This window comes from Rhinolophus sinicus, linkage group LG06, assembly GCF_036562045.2.
Source record: "Rhinolophus sinicus isolate RSC01 linkage group LG06, ASM3656204v1, whole genome shotgun sequence".
Taxonomy (NCBI): Eukaryota; Metazoa; Chordata; class Mammalia; order Chiroptera; family Rhinolophidae; genus Rhinolophus; species Rhinolophus sinicus.
This window is the reverse complement of record NC_133756.1, coordinates 2,060,051-2,077,774: the sequence shown is the minus strand read 5'-3', so window position 1 is coordinate 2,077,774 and position 17,724 is coordinate 2,060,051. Positions and strand designations below refer to the sequence as shown.

The 17,724-nt window shown below is 45.0% G+C and overlaps 1 protein-coding gene across 1 annotated transcript; it reads left to right on the top strand.

Moving 5' to 3' along the window:
- Positions 1–5,725: 5,725 nt before the first annotated feature.
- RBP7 (retinol binding protein 7) lies at positions 5,726–17,692 on the top strand. The gene is made up of 4 exons (XM_019746676.2): positions 5,726–5,976; positions 13,939–14,117; positions 14,236–14,337; positions 17,451–17,692. The coding sequence occupies exons 1-4, from the start codon at positions 5,904–5,906 to the stop codon at positions 17,499–17,501; spliced, it is 405 nt and encodes a 134-aa protein (XP_019602235.1). The 5' UTR covers positions 5,726–5,903; the 3' UTR covers positions 17,502–17,692.
- Positions 17,693–17,724: the final 32 nt, after the last annotated feature.

The window sequence follows — 17,724 nt, the reverse complement described above, 5'->3', positions numbered from 1 at the left end:
TGGAGATGCCCATTCTCTGGATGACTCGTCGTGGAAGAGCTCCCTCCTCTTGCTGATGAAATTGTCACCTCAATTTCAGCTCTGGAGTTCAGATCCATTTCTGCCTCGAGTGTCTTACCACGTCTGCATGACTACAGCGTGCAGTGTTTCCTAAATCAAGTTGAGCTGTCAGATGAGTTTTTCCAAACCGAGGGGTAACGACAAAAATTTACATTTTAAAACATTAACGAAAATATCGAACACAGACAAAATTAGTAATAATATTAAAAGGAACCCATACGTAACCATCACCCAACTTCAGTCATAACATTCTGCCAATCTTATTTCATCTACACCCTCCATTGTTTTTGTTTTGTGGGAGTCTTTTAAAGCAAATCCCAGATGTGTAATTTCATCCATAAATACTTCCGTGTGAGGAAAGCTTGAACTAATTTGTTTGCCAAAACAATTGTACTAAAGAGACTAGCAGGAGGGTCTGAGACACAGGATAGTCAGGGAAGAAAGGTTTTTAAAATTTTGTTTTTTTCAGGGGTTTGATTTTTTGAGGTATAGTTGGCATACAACATTATATTAGTTTCAGGTGTACAACATAATGATTTATTTGTATATTGCATAATGGTCGCCACAATAAGTCTAGTAAACACCCATCACCATACATAGTTGTGAAATGTGTGTGTGTGTGTGTGAGAGAGAGAGGAGAAAAAGGATGAGTTTTTTTTTTAAATCATTCAGTCCTATTCAAGTTGCCTCAGGGTCTCAAGAAAAAGAGCTTCGTGGGAGATCAGTGAGAATGAGTAAGAAAGATCCTCAGATTTTGGTGGCCTCGCTGGCATTTTTCTCTTTGCAGCGCAGTACATAAGAGCCAGGCTGAGGGGCCCAGAGTCTTCATTTGCCCCAGCTCATGGAAGCACCATCTTAACTTACCTTCCTCAAGGTAGATTCTTGGGGTCCAAAGTTTCTCTTTAAAATAGTGCAGCTCAAAGCACCGGTGTCACCAAAGCAGAAAACCTGAGTTTCCAGCCACACTATTCTTGTTGAAAGAATAGTACTCATGGTGTATGAAGTATTTTGTTTACCATTTAAGTATCCTCAGCAAATTAAGCATGCTCAGAACCAAACCACAATTTGCTTGTCTTGTGCCCTCCATTAGGTTAAAAAAGGCAAATAAGTTGCTCAAGGGGACAAGAGTAGTTGAATTTTATTGTCTACTTGAGGATGTTTTCCACCGCAAGTGGCAGGAAGCTCAACTCCAAGTGGTTTAAACAATAAGGATGTTTATACTCAGAAGTACAGACAGAGGGCAGGCAGGTTTCAGGGTTCATGAGTGCAGTGAATCAACAGTGTCATCCAGGACCCAGGTCCCTTCCATCCCTCTGCTCTCCCGGTCACAGTGTCCTAAATCTGGTGCCCCGTGAGTTGTAGGACGGCCACCAGGAGTGTTCATGTTCAGAAGTGGAGAAAGGCCAGCTCCCCAAGGCTCTTTGTTAAAATCAAGCATCTTCCCCACAGCCCTATCAGACTTCTCTTATCTCACGGGCTGGTTCAAGTTCATTTACACCTGCTTGTCCCTAAAACCAATCACTGGCAAAGGAGGTAGGATTTCTGTGATTGGCTTAGCCTTAGACTTATCCAGGTCAAGCGCCTTGGTGGCACTGCTTCCTTGCGTTAGAGAGGAGAGGTATGGGTAGTGTGAAGTTCACTGCCATGTCCACACCATTCTCACTGGGCAGGACCCGACTCCATCAAGTGACAGGAGAGAGGTTCTACTACAAGTGCCCCTCATCAATACCCATCTGTTATTGTCTAGGAGGGGCAGTGTTTGTACACAAGTTTCGGACCTCCTCTTGGCTATACTTTTTTTTTTTTTTTGAATTTGCTGTTTTTCTTTCTTTTTTTTTTTTTTAATTAATTATTTATTTTTTAAGTCAAGTTGTTGTCCTTTCAATCTTAGCTGTGGAGGGCGCAGCTCAGCTCCAGGTCCAGTTGCCGTTTCTAGTTGCAGGGGGCACAGCCCACCATCCCTTGCGGGAGTCGAACTGGCAACCTTGTGGTTGAGAGGACAGGCTCCAACCAACTGAGTCATCCGGGAGCTCAGCGGCAGCTCAGCTCAAGGTGCCGTGTTCAATTTTAGTTGCAGGGGGCGCTGCCCACCATCACTTGCGGGACTCGAGGAATTGAACTGGCAGCCTTGTGGTTGAGAGCCCACTGGCCCATGTGGGAATCGAACCGGCAGCCTTCGGAGTTAGGAGCACGGAGCTCTAACCTCCTGAGCCACCGGGCCGGCCCTTGGCTATACTTTTATGGTTTACTTTGCTAATATCAAATGGAAGGAAAGAAAGGGCCCAAATTTGGCCAAATGCCTCCCCTCTTTCCTTTCCAGAGATAACTTTTGGTCCTGGTCTAGAAAAAAGATCATAGAATTGTGGAGGAGGAAATTACTCCTTATCTCAAGGGCAAGTCCAATCTATGTTCACTTCAACTGAAATTCAACCTTGTCCCTCCAAATGGCCCTTGCCCAAGCTGGCCAAAAGCCATATCAGCCGGCACAAATGCTCACATTAGTTATTTTTGTGACTTCATTTTCAGGCCAACATTTAGAACAATAAGATTTTAAGGAGAAGAAGTAAGTATGGTTTCTCCATATCCTCTCCCCTTAGTCATCTGGAATTTATACAGGCTTCATGCTCCAGAAATCTGGTGAGAGTTCATAGTTCTGTGCCCATTAAGTGACAAGGTAGAGCTCATTCCAGGATTTGAAAGCAGCCTGTCATACTCCAGCAACGGAATCAGTGTCTTCTAGTTACGACGAGAATCAGCAGCCTCGTCCGGACAAGGCAACGACACTCTGGTTGCTCAATAAAAATGGCATTCCTCCTTTAGACAAGGTTCTAGCCATCCATTCAACAAACACTTACTGAGCACCTGCCAAGCACTGTGCTGGCTCTCGGGATGCTGTAGAGGTGAGTGAGATGAGCGTGGTCTCTGCCCTTGAAATGTTTATGAAAAAGGTAGTCAACATACAAACCAAAAAGAAGATAATTGTGTACGGATCACGGTCATTATGAAGGTAGGAAGCAGAGATGGGATGCAGAGTAAACGTATGTTGGAAGTACGTGCAAGGCTATCCTGAAAAGGCAGCTCTCTGAGACATTTGGCTATTGTAAGATCTCCCATCTCACATGCTCTCTTTACAATGTGACACTGAGTGATGAGGTCCATGTTCTCTCCCTTTGAATCTGGGCAGGCCTGTGACTGGTGGAAGTGATGTCCTATGTCTTCTGAGACTAGATCGTACAAGATAGTACAGCATCTTCCTGCTTCTCTTGGGACACTCCCTCTTAGAACCCAGCCACCCGTGCCGTGAGGGAAGGCAAGCAGCAGGTAGAGAAGCCCACGTGGAAAGGAACCGGCCCCCAGCCCACGGGCCTGGCTGGGCTCCTAGCTAACAGACAGCCAGTACCAATTTGCCAGGCCTGAGATTGAGTCATTTGGGAAATGACTTCCTTCCAGCCCTCCAAACTGGAATCAAGTTACCCAGCTGTAGCCACACAGAGTCCAAATGAGCCCTCCCCTGTGAGCCCTACCTAAATTGCAGATTTGTGAGCAAATTTATTTTTTTATATTTAATCATTACATTGGGAGGGGGCAATAATAACTTACGCATTAATTCCCCCAGTCTAAACTTTGGAACAGCCTACCGGAGGGAAAGTTTGGTCTGTAAAACAGACATACTCTCAAGTCCATGTTAAATGGGGAGAAGAAAAAAATCGAATTACCCTGTGTTTAGAATTTTTGTTAGATCCATTCTGCCTACTTGATAAAAACGGTTCGATGGCAAGCAACTCACTCAAGTTTTCCTGGAACTTTTCCAGTTTTCACAGTGAATGCTGCATGTCCTGGGTACTCCTTCAGTCTTAGGGAAAACAGGATCAGTGGTCACCCTGGTTGCCCTCAACCAGGTAACTCATCCCCCTTCCATGAGGAGCAAGTGAGTTTGGAAAGAGGCCAGAGTGTTTACAGAAAATTCCTCTCCGTGGAAAGAATGATTCGAAAAGACTGTACCCCTAATGGCAACTTTTGAACCAGAAGCTGAAGGAGCTTACCATGCAAAAACCAGGAGAAAAACATCCCAGGAAGAGGGAACATCATATACAAAGATTCTGAAGAAGGAAAGGGTTTGACCTCTGGCACAGAACCACCACCACAGCAAAGCTGCTGTGACTGGAGTTCTTGAGTCAAAATGTAGTGCTGTTGAAAAAGTGTCCAGAAGCCAAGTCAGGAATGGCTTTATGAGCCATGGCAGAGAGACTGCAAATTTCCATTTAAGAAAAATAGGACAACATTGAAGGGTTTTAAGCAGGGGAGTGATAAGATCTGAATTACATTTCTCAAAAGCTTGCCCTGGCTGCAGTGTGGAGAATGGTTTGATGGGATCCGAGTAGAAGCAGCAAGTCCAGGGAGGAGGCAAGACATGACAGCGGCTTGGGCTAGGATGGTAGAACCAGCAGGAATTGCTAATGGGTTGGAAACAGGTGAGCAGAGACGGGAGCAATCCACAGTATATACTGGGTTTTTGGCTTGAGGAAGCAGCTGACTAGTGGTGTGATTTACAGAGATTAGGAAACCTGGAGAATACTTTTACATTTTCTGTCTTGGATGTGTGAAGTTTGAGATGCCTTTATGACATCCAAGTAGGCAGTAAGAGGGGGCACATGAGCTCGGGAGTCACTGCCTGGGTTTGAATCCAAACTCTTCCACCAACTGTACTCGTGTGAACTTGGGCAAGTTATTTACCTTCTCTTTGTCTCAGTTTTTGTCTCGTCACTTGGAGATAACAAAGTAACTATTGGAGAAGTAGGATTTTGTGACAGATGCTAATATATGCAATGGTCACTCAATAAATGTTGCCTATTAATATATTTGAGTCTAGAGCCATGGGAGGGGTCGGAAATGGACATGTAAATCTCAGAGCCCGCCTATAGAGAAGGTGTGTATGTTGCAGGGCAGCCTACATTCCCACCCTACTTCTCCTTTCCCTTTCTCTACTGTTAAGGCTGAATGTGGACCCTAGATTCTCCAGGCTCCCTTGCAGTTAGAAGTGGCATGTGACACAGTTTTGGACAATGAGTGGAAAACTGATGAAGTGATAAGGGCAGGTGGTGCTTTCCCTTCTCTCCCACCTTGAATGCCCTGGCTGCAAACCCAGCAGCCAACTCTTTTTTATTAAGTGTGTTTTCCCAGGACCCATCAGCTCCAAGTCAAATAGTTGTTTCAATCTAGTTGTGGAGGGCGCAGCTCACAGTGGCCCGTGTGGGGGATCCAACCGGCAACCTTGTTAAGAGCACGGAGCTCTAACCAACTGAGCTAACTGAGCTGACCCAAGGCCCGGTCAGCCAACTCTTGACAGTGAGGTGAGGAGCAGCAGTAAGAGGCCAGGAAAATCATAGAGTCCACTTCCGCGTTATGGCGTTGCCACATGATGGCCAGCAGCCACTTATCCCAGGACTGCTTGATAAGTAAGAAAAACAAACCTCTATCGAGACCACCAGAGTTGGGTTTTTTGAAACATTATTTGCAGCTGACAGAGTAATTCATCGTGAGTTTGGAGGCAATCCCTTGGTCATTAACGTAGAGAAAAACGTGTGGCCTGGAACACACTCCTTTGGAGTTAAAAGGAGGGGAGGAGGAAGCCCCAAGGAAAACTGAAGAGTTTCCAAGTGCGGCCGCACAAAAGCGGGAGCTCGCGGCGAAGGAAGCCAGGAGGGCTTCTAGGAGCAAGTGTGTGGGACGCTCCCCGCGCTCCGCCTCGCGGTCCCGCCCAGGTCCCGCCTCCTCGGCTCCGCACTTAGGGCCGAGCGCGCGCAGCCCGCCCGTCTGCTGCCGGTGTCTCCCGAAGCCTCGCCATGCCCGTCGACTTCAGTGGTACCTGGAACCTGCACAGCAGCGACAACTTCGAGGGCTACATGCTGGCCCTAGGTAGGCAGAGGGGCCCACGCCGCGGAGGGGCCGTGGGGGCGGTGCGCGCGTCTCGGGGTCGGGGCCAGGGTGACCCGGCCTGTCCGTCGGTTTTCCGGTGCAGACTGCCCCGTCTGCGCTTTATGTCCTCCGACCCCCAGCGCATCTCCTAGTCCAACCTCCATCACCCCGTCCTTCCGTCTCCCGTCAGTCTGTCAGGCCGTCGGTCCGGTTCCCGCGTCTCCGGTGCTTCTGTCTCCGCCGCCTGCCGTTCGTCGTTCCTCCCCGTCCGCTGTCCCTCGGTGCGCCTGCCCCTGTCCCGGTCCGTCTCCACCCGCCCCTCGGCCAGGGCTCCCACCGCGGACCGCTAAGAAGGCTCCGGCCACCTCGCAGTGGCGCTCGGGGACCATAGCCCGGAGGGGCGACCCTAGTCCGGCAGCCATCCCCGCGATTCCCGGAGCCCGGGGGCGCTCCCAGGGCCCCCGACCCGCAGCCTCAGCGTCTCCTGGGGCTTGTCCTGGAGGCGGCCAGGCACACGTGCTGCCCACCCCGCGATGTTTCTGGTGCCCGCTAGATTCGGGAACCACCTTTGAATTCTTTAGTTTTCTGACTTCCCCTTCTTCCCTCGAGGACTTGCGGGGGACAAGAAACCCAGGCCCCTTAGAGGCCGCTTCCCTCACTCCCCGCCTGCGGGGCTTAATTGCAGCCCGGAGGAAGGTCAGTGGTGCCTGGAGAGGGTCGCGTCCGTCGCCGGTTCTGCGGGGCGCGGAGCAGGGGACGCGGCAGCCGCCAGGGACGTGTTGGGGGCGGGGGGCGTCTGACCAATGCCTTTGCTTCCCAGAGGGGCTCGAGAGTTTGTTTCCTGCCCTGAGGGTAGAAGGCCTCCCTTCCTTACCGATCCCCAATTTGTCCTGCCCTTAGTCTCATTGTTCAGATTTGGTGGATCTGAGCACCTACTATGTGCCAAGCACTTTTGCCTAAATGACACTTTTGACAGATGGGCCAGAGCTGTTAAGAGGATGGGAGTGTGGGAGCTGCTCTGGCTCTGCATCCTTTTGACAGTGGACCTCAGTTTTCCCACCTGTAAATTGGGGGGTTCCAATTTGTTGTGGTAAATATACACGTAACATAAAATTGGCCGTTTTTAAGGTCTGTGGCCCCAGTGTGCATTTAAGATCTCTGAGCCTGTGGTAGTATTCACCCCTCCCTTTCTCACACTAAGTAGGGAAGCCTGGGACATCTCAAGCTAAATCTGATTCAGACTGACACAAAACCTTGTAGGGAAGGAAAATTTTTTTTTCTTCTACCCATCTTCGTTTCATTGGCTGGGGCCCTGTAACTTAGACTAACAAAAGACAGGTTAACACGAGACAAACAAATTTAACATATGCGTTGTCAATACACAGAGGAGCACTCAGTGACGAGTATCTCAAAGGAGATAATGAGCTTGTATAGCATCTTAGCAAAGAGTAATCATTTTGTAGAGAAGTGACGAGACAAGAGGACTTTGAGTTTTAAAGGGTGGCAAATCCTGGGAAAGTAACTAAAATATATGGGGGAACTAAGGGAAAATAAGGGCTAGTTAGTCAAGTTTATTATGTAGAATCTTCGGGTGCCAACTCCAGGCTTATAAGAGTCTAGTGTCATCTCCCTAACTTCTGTCTGTGGGTACAGAGGCGAGGGTGGCATGGAGTGTGGAGAGACGGTTCCACGGGTGTGATGGCTGTCAGTCCCACAAGCTGCCCCAGACGGTCTGATCATAATTGATGTTCATTGTGACAAAAACCAGCACCCCTGCCCTGCCTCCCACTGCGGGCTGGTTCCTGGAACAGGCTGTTGTCCTGACCTGATTAGGTATATGATTTCCGCACTTGGTAATATTCACGGATTACTACCTGTGACTATCCCCCCTTTACCTTGAATAATTCTTAGGTGTCTGCCATGGGTTTTGGGGATGCTTTTTGTCTTGCAGCTGCCCAAGACATGCCTCGTTTGTAACTTTCCCTTAATAAACTCTATTAGTTATCAGGTTATCAGCCCCTTTCTTTGGTCTCTCTTCTCCTCCCTTTACGAAGATAGACTTCGAGTCTCTGGGCTTTTCCCTGGGTTTGAGTGTATGAACGGGGACACCTTTACAAATGTATGTCATGTTTTTAGGCAAATGGGAACGGCAGAGAGCTTTTCTTCTAGCTGCTTCTTCCCAGGTGTCTTCAATTCAAAATAACCTGTATGCCCAACTCACTTATTTTGGGGTGGCATATTCTACTACCCCTCAATCTCATTTCCTCTGTTTCTGATTCATAAGACGAAATTAATGCTTAATTTTCCCAAAGGCAGTAAGTCCTGATATTTTACTTATCTCCCCACCCCAAATTAGTGGTAACATGGGACCATTTCTTCCCTGGTTTCTCTGCCTAGTGTCTGCCTCCTTGTGTGGAGGAGAAAGGGTTAAATATGAGGTGATGGCTTTGAATTCCTTTTTTAGCAATTTCCATGGCTTTGAGAGCAGACCTCTGTAGAGAAGAAAACAGGGAGTGAAGTCAGTCAGTAGTTCAAGTGTGAGGAAACATCTTTTGCTACATCTTTCATATTGCAAAGCAGCCTTCTGAGTGTTTAATTAGTGTTTTTCAAATGTGTATTAGAATCCTTCACCTGTCCCCAATACTGTCTTGTTTTTCTGTACACTCCACCAGGATGTCTTGTTTGACCCTTCCCCCCCATGATTTCAATAGAGACTTATCAATTACCTGCCACTGTATTACGTCCTGGAGGCTATTTATTTATTTACATTACTTTATTATCCAACTCATTTCACAAAGGATTAAGCTATATAGTGTTGGGCCAATATCCTGCCTCACAATTCCTTTTCTTACTTTTGGTCCAGGTTCCAGAAAGATATTGGATCCAGACAACACTTACTTGGGATCTGTTTTCCAAAAGAAATACAAATATACTGAGGATTTCTGGAATAGAAGCTACTTAGTATAACAGAGCACCAAACTGGAAACCCAGATAGCTAGCACAAGATTGGTGGCAATAGAATCAAAGCCACGTAACCTCTGAGTTCCTTTAGTTTCCCCACTTGTTAAGGGAGGTGATGGGATCAGATCTGATATTCTAAGAGCATCTAAATTATAAACCCAGGGGTCTCTTAGCATTTTATACAGTAGCTGAAATCAGCCTTAAAACCTATTGCCAGTTGCCAACAAGCTGGGAAGAAAAATCACTTGGCACACATTGCTGTTTGTGTGGCAACCACTCTCTTCTGTCTTCATGGATAAAGAACACACTGCAGAGTCACCCATTTTCCCCTGGGCAAATAAGGGGCTTGGGACCAGGTGACTCTAGGATCGTGTTACTCAAGGACCAGCAGGAGCTTCTTAGAATGGGACACTTGTGTCTCACCCCAGATTCCGGATCTGTGGGATCAGAATCTACATAACCAGATTTCTCAGGTGATTTGGATGCAAATTAAAATTTAAGAAGTGCTGCTCTTTGATATATCAAGTCATCAATGAGACACCTTGCAGGATATAAATACTATAAAACGTATCGTCCTTACTCATGTATGTTCGAATGCCAATTTACACAGAAATATTCAGACCCTTCATGAGGACTTCCGCTTCTGGTAATGGCAAACTGTTTGTACTAACTCTTTCCTTGAAGACAGCTAAATTAAACCAGGCCAAATATATATATTTTAAAAAACTTCTTAGGGAAGGGAGAGAGCTACCAAACTAATAAAGAACCATCAGGCTGAAGTCTGGGAGAGAAAATGACTCCAGGGAGATGAACCCAGCACTTCGGGTGGCTCTTACCTTCAGGGTGTTTGTGAGGCTAAGCTGCAATTGTGGGAGCTTCACGGAATTAGGGGGCCGAAGGTTGGAACCCTGAGTCAGTCAAGGATAGAGACCGTGCAAACACCTACTTTGGGTTTGGACTCTGAAAAGCTGCTCCTGAAAATAAGACCAGGTCTTATATTAATTTTTGTTCCAAAATATGCATTAGAGCTTATTTTATATTAGAAGCATCCTGAAAAATCATGCTATGACCTATTTTCCTGTTAGGTCTTATTTTTGGGGAAACATGGTATATAGTATGTGCAGTTTTTGTTTATTAAGTATACCCCAATAAAGTTGTTAAGAAATAAAAAAAGACGCCAATAGTAAGAATCAATAGAAATAAAGAACAGAAACAGGGTCTCCAGATACTGGGATTATCAGAGCTAGATTATAAAGCAGTTTTACTGAGCTTCATTTTGGCAGGGAACAGGAATCTATAAAAAGTAACATTGGCAGAGTTGAAAAAGAAACACATGGAAATTCTAGAACTGAAAAATAACAAGCAAACTTAAAACTCCACAAGATCTGCTTGGATTCCTCTCTGCGTCCCTCATTTTCAGGGACAAGGATGATCCTTTCTTGTTATAGGGAGGGCATCTCTCATAAGGGTCCCATGACCTTCAGGGGAAGGTCAGAGAGACCTTCCTGCACCCGCCATTTCTCAAACTTCTTCAGCTTAAAATAGTCAATATGCCAAGGTGCCATATTTTGGGGTGGTGTGTCCTGAACCCCATCAGGTACAGAATTTCTGTTTGGGATGATTAAAAATATTTTGGAAATGGATAATGGTGATGGTTGCACAACACTGAAGGTACTTAATGTCACTGAATTGCATGCTTAAAAATGGGTAAAATTTGTTAGGTATATTTTACCACAATAAAAAAATTACCAAAAAAATTGAAGTATAAGGAGACGATAGTAGAAACCTACAATCAATCGTATATTTCATTAAAAAATTAACGCTGCGCGTAAATTCAGTTGTTTGAATTAAGTACGTTTTGTGAGTTAGCATTCTTTCCTATCTTAGCCATGGCTTATGACTTACACAGTGAACTAAAACGCGTTTTTTAAACATATTTCAGGTGGATAAAGATGGTTCCTGTAATAAAAACTAGAAAGTTCCTATCTTTTTTATTGGCTGGAAGGGAACTACAACCAGGAAATCTTTCCCTGTTAGCTGAAAACAGAGCCTGACGTCTTTGTCCCAGTTGAGGATTTAAGTTAACCAAGTGCTTATTCAGTGTCTTACATTTAGATTCTTTTTTTAAATCAGCACATGGCACATAGGAGAGATTTAGGGCACAGAACTTGAATAAATAAAGCGCTTTTTAGGTTCAAGAAAATTGTTTTCAGTTTTCCTTTGATTGGAGCAGATTCTCTTCCTAAGGGGAGATTTAGATCACTCTGTTTTCACCTTCCTTCTTGGTTATAAGTTCCTGAAGGACAGTGACAGCATACTTACAACGTTGATTTCTCTACCCCTCTCCAGTGAAAGGTATTTAAATTAATTTCATTTGCCGGGAGAGAGGTAGTGCCACAGCTATTAGAAAGTGTGTCTTTCCTTAAATTTACTGTTCAACAGGCTCCACGAATCTTCTGCAGCTTAAATCCATTTACAAATACCCTTTAGGCACTTCCGGTGTGTTAGGGGCTTTGGGGAAGGGAAAAAAGCACAGAAAGTGCCTGCGGTCTGGGATTTCCCCTTCCAGTCAGAGGTGGGTAGCCTTCCCTGCCCTAGGGCTTTGCACACACTACACGTTTAATAAATTTAACTTCAAGTAGGAAAAAGTAAATGATGGAAGACATCATACAAGAGTAGGATGTGATTGAATAAGTTCAGGGAGAAAAGGCTATTCTTTGCATAAAGATAGATAGTGGGAAACTTTAATTCTAGGTATTAAGTGGTCACCAACTTAAACTACCAGCATGTAATAAGGAGTTAGGACAGTATGACGCCCTACGGGCACACCTCATTTTATTGCCCTTTGAAGCTTTATTGTGTTACCCAGATGTTGTGTTTTTTACAAATTGAAGACAAGATCCTCCAGTGGCAAAAGGATACGACTCGCTTTATTGGGGTGATGTGAACTGAACCCACAATGCCTCCGAGGTATGCCTGGAAATATATTTCTTGAGCACAAAAAGCAGGGCTTGTAAGTTAAAAAGGCAGTTACAGGATTTGTAGGGTCAAATTATCTGAATAATCAGGAAGTCTGCAAATTCTTTGCCTGTTTGGAGGTACTGTTATAACATTGACCTAAATAATAAGGGAGCCATGGAGTTTTAGAATTATTCAGAATTTAGGGTTAACTTTGCGTCCTTTTCTTTTGCACAGACTAGAACCTGGGAGATCCGTTTAATTAAAAATAATGTTCTGAAAACCCAGTAACTCTATTGAAACCTTAGATCTAGTTTGTTTAAGTGCTAAGTACTTAAGTCTTACGGTTAGCACTAGAATGGCTATTTACCTAATACTATAAATGTTAAATTTTATCTTAAGAATTAAGCGAACGATCTTGGATATCACTAATTTACTTGAATATACAATTTATTTTAAATTTTTATGCTTTTTGTCTACATAGAAGGAAAATACAATCAATTAAAAAATCAGGGACTACATCCACGACTTAGAGCTTTAAGCTGTATCGGCTAGGAAAAATAAATGATGGCCTCTTTTTTTAAAAGTAGAAGTGAGGTGAATGCGTGTTAGCAGTGATAAGATTCAAATCAGTAATCAGAGAACGCACCTCGTGATGCGCCCCAGCCAGCATCTCTTTTGAGGGGAATTACTCCTTTTTGATTAGAACTGATCCTACCTCTCCCCAAACATGGCTCTGACATCGCTCTCTCCTGGCTTCTGCCAAACTGCAGGGAGAAGAAAGGCAACTTGTCCTTGGGATAAAGAAGAAAGTTTGCTTGGGGTTTAAAGTTTGGAGGAGCTAGTCTGGGATTTGGGAGTCCCTGGTGGACCCCACAGCAAAGCTCTAGGCAGGAAGGACCCCCTTACTGATCCTACAAGGTGTGAACCATCTTGTCTGGTTGGTCCCTTTAGTCCCATTGCGAACATGAGAAGGTAGTCTGTCCTTCACAGCTAACGGCAACGAGGCGTGTAAGTCTCTGAAATGAGGATTCCTGGAACTTTATTTAACAAGAGAGGACAGCCCTAAATGGGAGAACCATGCCCTGTGGCTCATAGATTTGTCCACGGCTGCCTGACAATTAGATCACGTCCTTTGCTGTAAACATTCCAGTGGCCCCCATCTGACTGCTTCTTTCTCTGAGTTAAAGCCCGCTGGTCCTTATGGTTTCCCCACATCTCACCTCTAGCTCCTTTCCTTCCTCCTCTTTCTCCCTCATTCTGCTCCAGCCACCCCAGGCTCCTGGCACACCCTTCCTTGGAGTCTTTGGGCTCCCTGTGGCCTCTGCCTTACAGTTTTTTCCCCAGAAGTCTGCATGGTCCACTCCTTTACCTCCTTCAGCTCCTGGCTGAAATGTCACCTGCTGACTCTAAAACAGCAGCCCTTACCTCTAGCTCTAAGCTACTAAATGGGAACTGGGATTCAAATCCACTGTCCCTACCAAAACCCTGATCTCCTCAGCATCCCTTGTTTCTGTGTCTGACTCTTTTCTAAAGCTTATTCAAGGTTTCTAAATGGATAGTATTATATGCATGTCAGTAATTTTTTTAGGGCTTTTATGCCCATAGTTTTTGTTCAGAAACTGTTCAAATGCTGTCTTAATTCGAAGTGTAAATACATAAAACAAAAAAGACAGAGCTGCTGTGACTGAGGTTGGGTTGGGGGCTTGAACCCTGTCCCCTCGGCTTCCTGGTCCTCTTGTCAACCTCTGGGGGCATCCCCAGAACTGCTTCTGCCATGCCCGGCTTCCAGTCCATTACCTAAGGCACACACAGCCTGAATCTTCTCTGAAAACTGCTCAAGCTTTTTAATCAGCCTCTGCGTGGAGGTTTGCCAGGAAAGCTTTCCCTATCGATGCAATTTCAGCAGCAAATAACATTGAAGTTGTAAAAGAAACACCTGCAATCAAATGCAATGCTTCTGAGGACAGCTGCCAAATTCTTAGCTTTTGCGTCTCAAGTGAATGTTGAGATTTCTTTTCTTTTTTACAAATTATTTTTAAGGTATTGACTTTGCCACTCGTAAGATAGCCAACTTGCTGAAGCCACAGAAAGTGATTGAGCAAGATGGGGATTCTTTTACCATCCACACGTACAGCAGCCTAAGGAACTACCTTGTTAAATTTAAAGTTGGAGAAGAATTTGATGAAGATAACAAAGGCCTGGATAACAGAAAATGCAAGGTAAAAATTAAAATAATAGCATAGGCTCTAATTACACAAAGTGATTGGCATTCTACTTCGTAGTAACTGAGGATCCTGCCAGAACAAACCAACATTTTCTCTCCTCTCGTTTATGCAGAGCGTGGTCACCTGGGACAATGACAGACTCACCTGTGTCCAGAATGGGGAAAAGAAGAACAGAGGCTGGACCCACTGGATTGAAGGGGATGAACTCCACCTGGTACTTGCCACATTTTGTTCTTGATTTTTGATGAGATGACGTGGTATTGAAGAACATGTTACACAGGGACCCCTCACCAGCAATCCTACCACTCCAGCCATGTCACCTTCCGTCTGTCAAAACAGTCTTGTCTTTTCACTTAACATAAAAACATATCCCAGGTCCCTAAATAATTTTCCTGTTGAAGTCATCATGTATTAACTGAATAGTATAACAAGTAGCAAACTGGCTGCATAATATTCCATCAGGTTAATAACTCTCCTTTTAGTAAAACATTTTCTTAACCCTTTGGCCGCGATGGTTGGCTGTATCCAAATGAATGTTTCCATCCGCGGATAGAAACTTCCAGAAAGGAAGTTTAGGAAAGCAGATGTACATTTTTCTATATTTTTGTGTCTTTCAAGAATGAATAACAACAGGAAATTTTTATACATGAAAATAATGTCATTTATATACAAAGCAGCTCAAATTGTTATTAAATGCATAGAATAGTCAAATATCAACTTTTTGGTTTTTGTGGATTTCTGACACATTTCAAAAAAACCTAGAAATTAATTAATACAGTGAAAGAGTTAAACGCATCTAGGAGTATTGTTTCAGGGTGTTTTCTGCTATTGCTTAAATTCTCATGCACGGAGCTTTTTGCATCCGTGGATTTATTCCCTTGGGAAGAATTCGCAGAGGGGATCAATGCGGTGGAGGGACACACACCATTGCCTCTTGCTACTTTGTTGCCTTACTTCCAAAAGGGCCTATCAGTTTCCCATGCCACCAGCACTTCATGAACATACAAATTATGGCTCAACCTAATCAATAATTTCTAAATATAATCTTGAAGGTATAAAATTGTACCTCAAGGCTTCATCATGGCTTTTTTAAATGAGAATTCCTTCCTGCCACATATGTTCTGATGGCTTACATCTTTCAAGTGATGATTTTATGTCCAATTATTGTGCTAAAGAAATCCTTTGAGTGCATTATCTCACTCAGTCTTCAAAACAATCCTATAAAAGGGACACTATTTTTCCCATTTACAAATGAAGGAATTGAGATTTTGAAATTCCCCAAGACTGCAGAGAGGAGAATCAAATCTAGGTTGACAAGAATGTGTGCTTTCAACTTGATGCCTTTTTTTTTGCCTCAACGTATATGGTAAAATCTAGGTGAGATCCATGAAAACAAAATTAGAGCATTTATCCTAAAGTTGGGAATGGTGGAATATGAGGGTCTGAGGAGTCTGACTAGAGGTATTGTGGGGACAGAGTCCCAGAGAGCAGTTTCCAGGCTCTCGGCCTCATGTGGAAAGGTGCTGGCTCGGGTAGTAGATGGCCATCAGCTGTGACTCGCTGGCCATCAGCTGTAACCAGTTAGCTATTGGCAACTGGTATAACTGCTGTGGCTAAGCTAGCAAGCGCGGATTGCAGTTAGCGGGTGGGGTTGGTTGACAGAGAAGTGGACGGCAGGCTGCGGATCATGTAGCTCCAACCCAGCCACCAGCGAGAATATGACTCCCCTATCTATGGCTCCGTGAGTGTTCCTTTTTGGTCTCACCATATCCTGTGTTCTTATGCGGGGAGCGGGACCAGAGACCCCTCATGACACCCCGCGTGACAGGCATTAAAAATGTTTTGATTCTAGATTGACAAATCTCACCCTCTTCTGACAATAAAAACAAAGTTAAGAAACTGGTCATCACAAAAACGTAATAGGGAACTGCAAAGAAAATACAAATATGTTTGAGGATTTAGATTAGTTGGCTGTGAGAAGTCATGTTCAAATTGCATTTATCCTCTTTTGACATATCCGGGAACTCTTCCCAAGCAGAGCGTGGAAGGACCCTTGCTCTGACGATACTCGCGGGATAATCCTTACAGGCTGTGACATAATAAAAAAATAAATATTTGGTCTTTGTATCTGGTTCCTAAAACCCTTGGCATCTCCAGCATGATAAGAGGGTCTTCTGTACGCTAATGAGGTGAAAGATGACTGGGGTCCCCCAGATAGCTTCAGGATGGGGACCGATCCCCAGAAAAATCAGAGGGTTGGAACTTTTAGCTTGGCCCCCAACCTCTGGGGAGAGGAGAGAGACTGGAGATTGAGTTAATCACCAACAGCCAGTGGTTTAATCAATCATGCCTATGTAATGAGACCTCCATAAACACTGCTAAGTGACAGAGTTCAGAGAGCGTCTGGGTGGGTAAAAATGTTGAAGTGCTGGGAGGGTGGCCTTTCTGGGGAGGACACGGAAGCTCCCCACAGCCCTGCCCCAGGACCTCTCCTATGCATCTGTTCCTGGCTTGTAGCCTTTATAAAAACCTGTTGTGGGGACAGAGTCCCAGAGAGCAGTTTCCAGGCTCTCGGCCTCACGTGGAAGGGTGCTGGCTCGGGTAGTACATGGTCACCAGCTATAACCAGTTAGCCAATTAGCCACTGATATAACTGCCGTGGCTACGTTGGTTGGTTGGTTGGCAGCCAGAGAACCGGATGGCAGATTGCGGATCGTGTGGATCCTACTTCATGTGTCTTGCCCGGGTTGCCAGCGAGACTGGGGTGCAGGAAGACCCCCTTGTTGGGGTATTGGTGAATGTTTGCTTTTGTATCTCCAACCCAGCTGCCAGCAAGAATATAGTGGTATGACTCCCCTATTATGGCTCCATTGGTGTTCCTTTTTGGCCTCACCATATCCTGCGTTCTTATGTGGGGAGCGGGAGCTCAGACCCCGTATGACACCTATACATGTAAGTGAAGAGTGTTCCTGAGTTCTGTGAGCCATTGTAGCAAATTATTGAACCTGAGCAGGGGGGTCACAGAAACCCCCAATTTATAGTTGGTTGGTCAGAAGTGTAGGTGGCCTGGGACTTACAATGGACATCGGCAGTGGGGGCAGTGAGCCCTTAACCTTGGGGTCGGCGCTAACTCTGGTTGTTTGTGTCAGAATTAAGTTGACTTGCTGGACACCCAGCTGGTATCAGAGTTATAGAAGTGAGGTTCGAAAAGATGGTATATATTTGGTGCCAGGAGTTAAAACCCCACACAATTGGTGTCAGAAGTGTCTAATAATAAACCACATGCCAAGTCATCTTCTTTCTCCTTCCCTTCCTCCTGATCCCTAGGAAATGTTCTGTGAAGGCCAAGTGTGCAAGCAGACGTTCCGGAGAGCCTGATCCATAGCCAGCAACAGAGCCACGTGTGGCTGCATCTCAATGCTGAATTACATTCCAGAATGAACAGATGTCAATCTGTCCTGATTTGGTGATAGGCCTTGTGGTCAGAGAGATGTCACACAGCCTGTATGCAAAAGCATTGCATTGTGGGAAAATGGCTCCGCCTCAATAAACCTGTCCAACAACTCTGACTTTTTCCTTCTAAAATTTAGCATATCCCATT

Bases quoted from the DNA above. Each gene is read 5' to 3' on its own strand.
- RBP7 (XM_019746676.2), top strand. From the start codon at position 5,904: ATGCCCGTCGACTTCAGTGGTACCTGGAACCTGCACAGCAGCGACAAC. The intron at 5,977-13,938 runs GTAGGCAGAGGG...ATTATTTTTAAG, and splicing joins GGGCTACATGCTGGCCCTAG to GTATTGACTTTGCCACTCGT. The intron at 14,118-14,235 runs GTAAAAATTAAA...TCGTTTATGCAG, and splicing joins TGGATAACAGAAAATGCAAG to AGCGTGGTCACCTGGGACAA.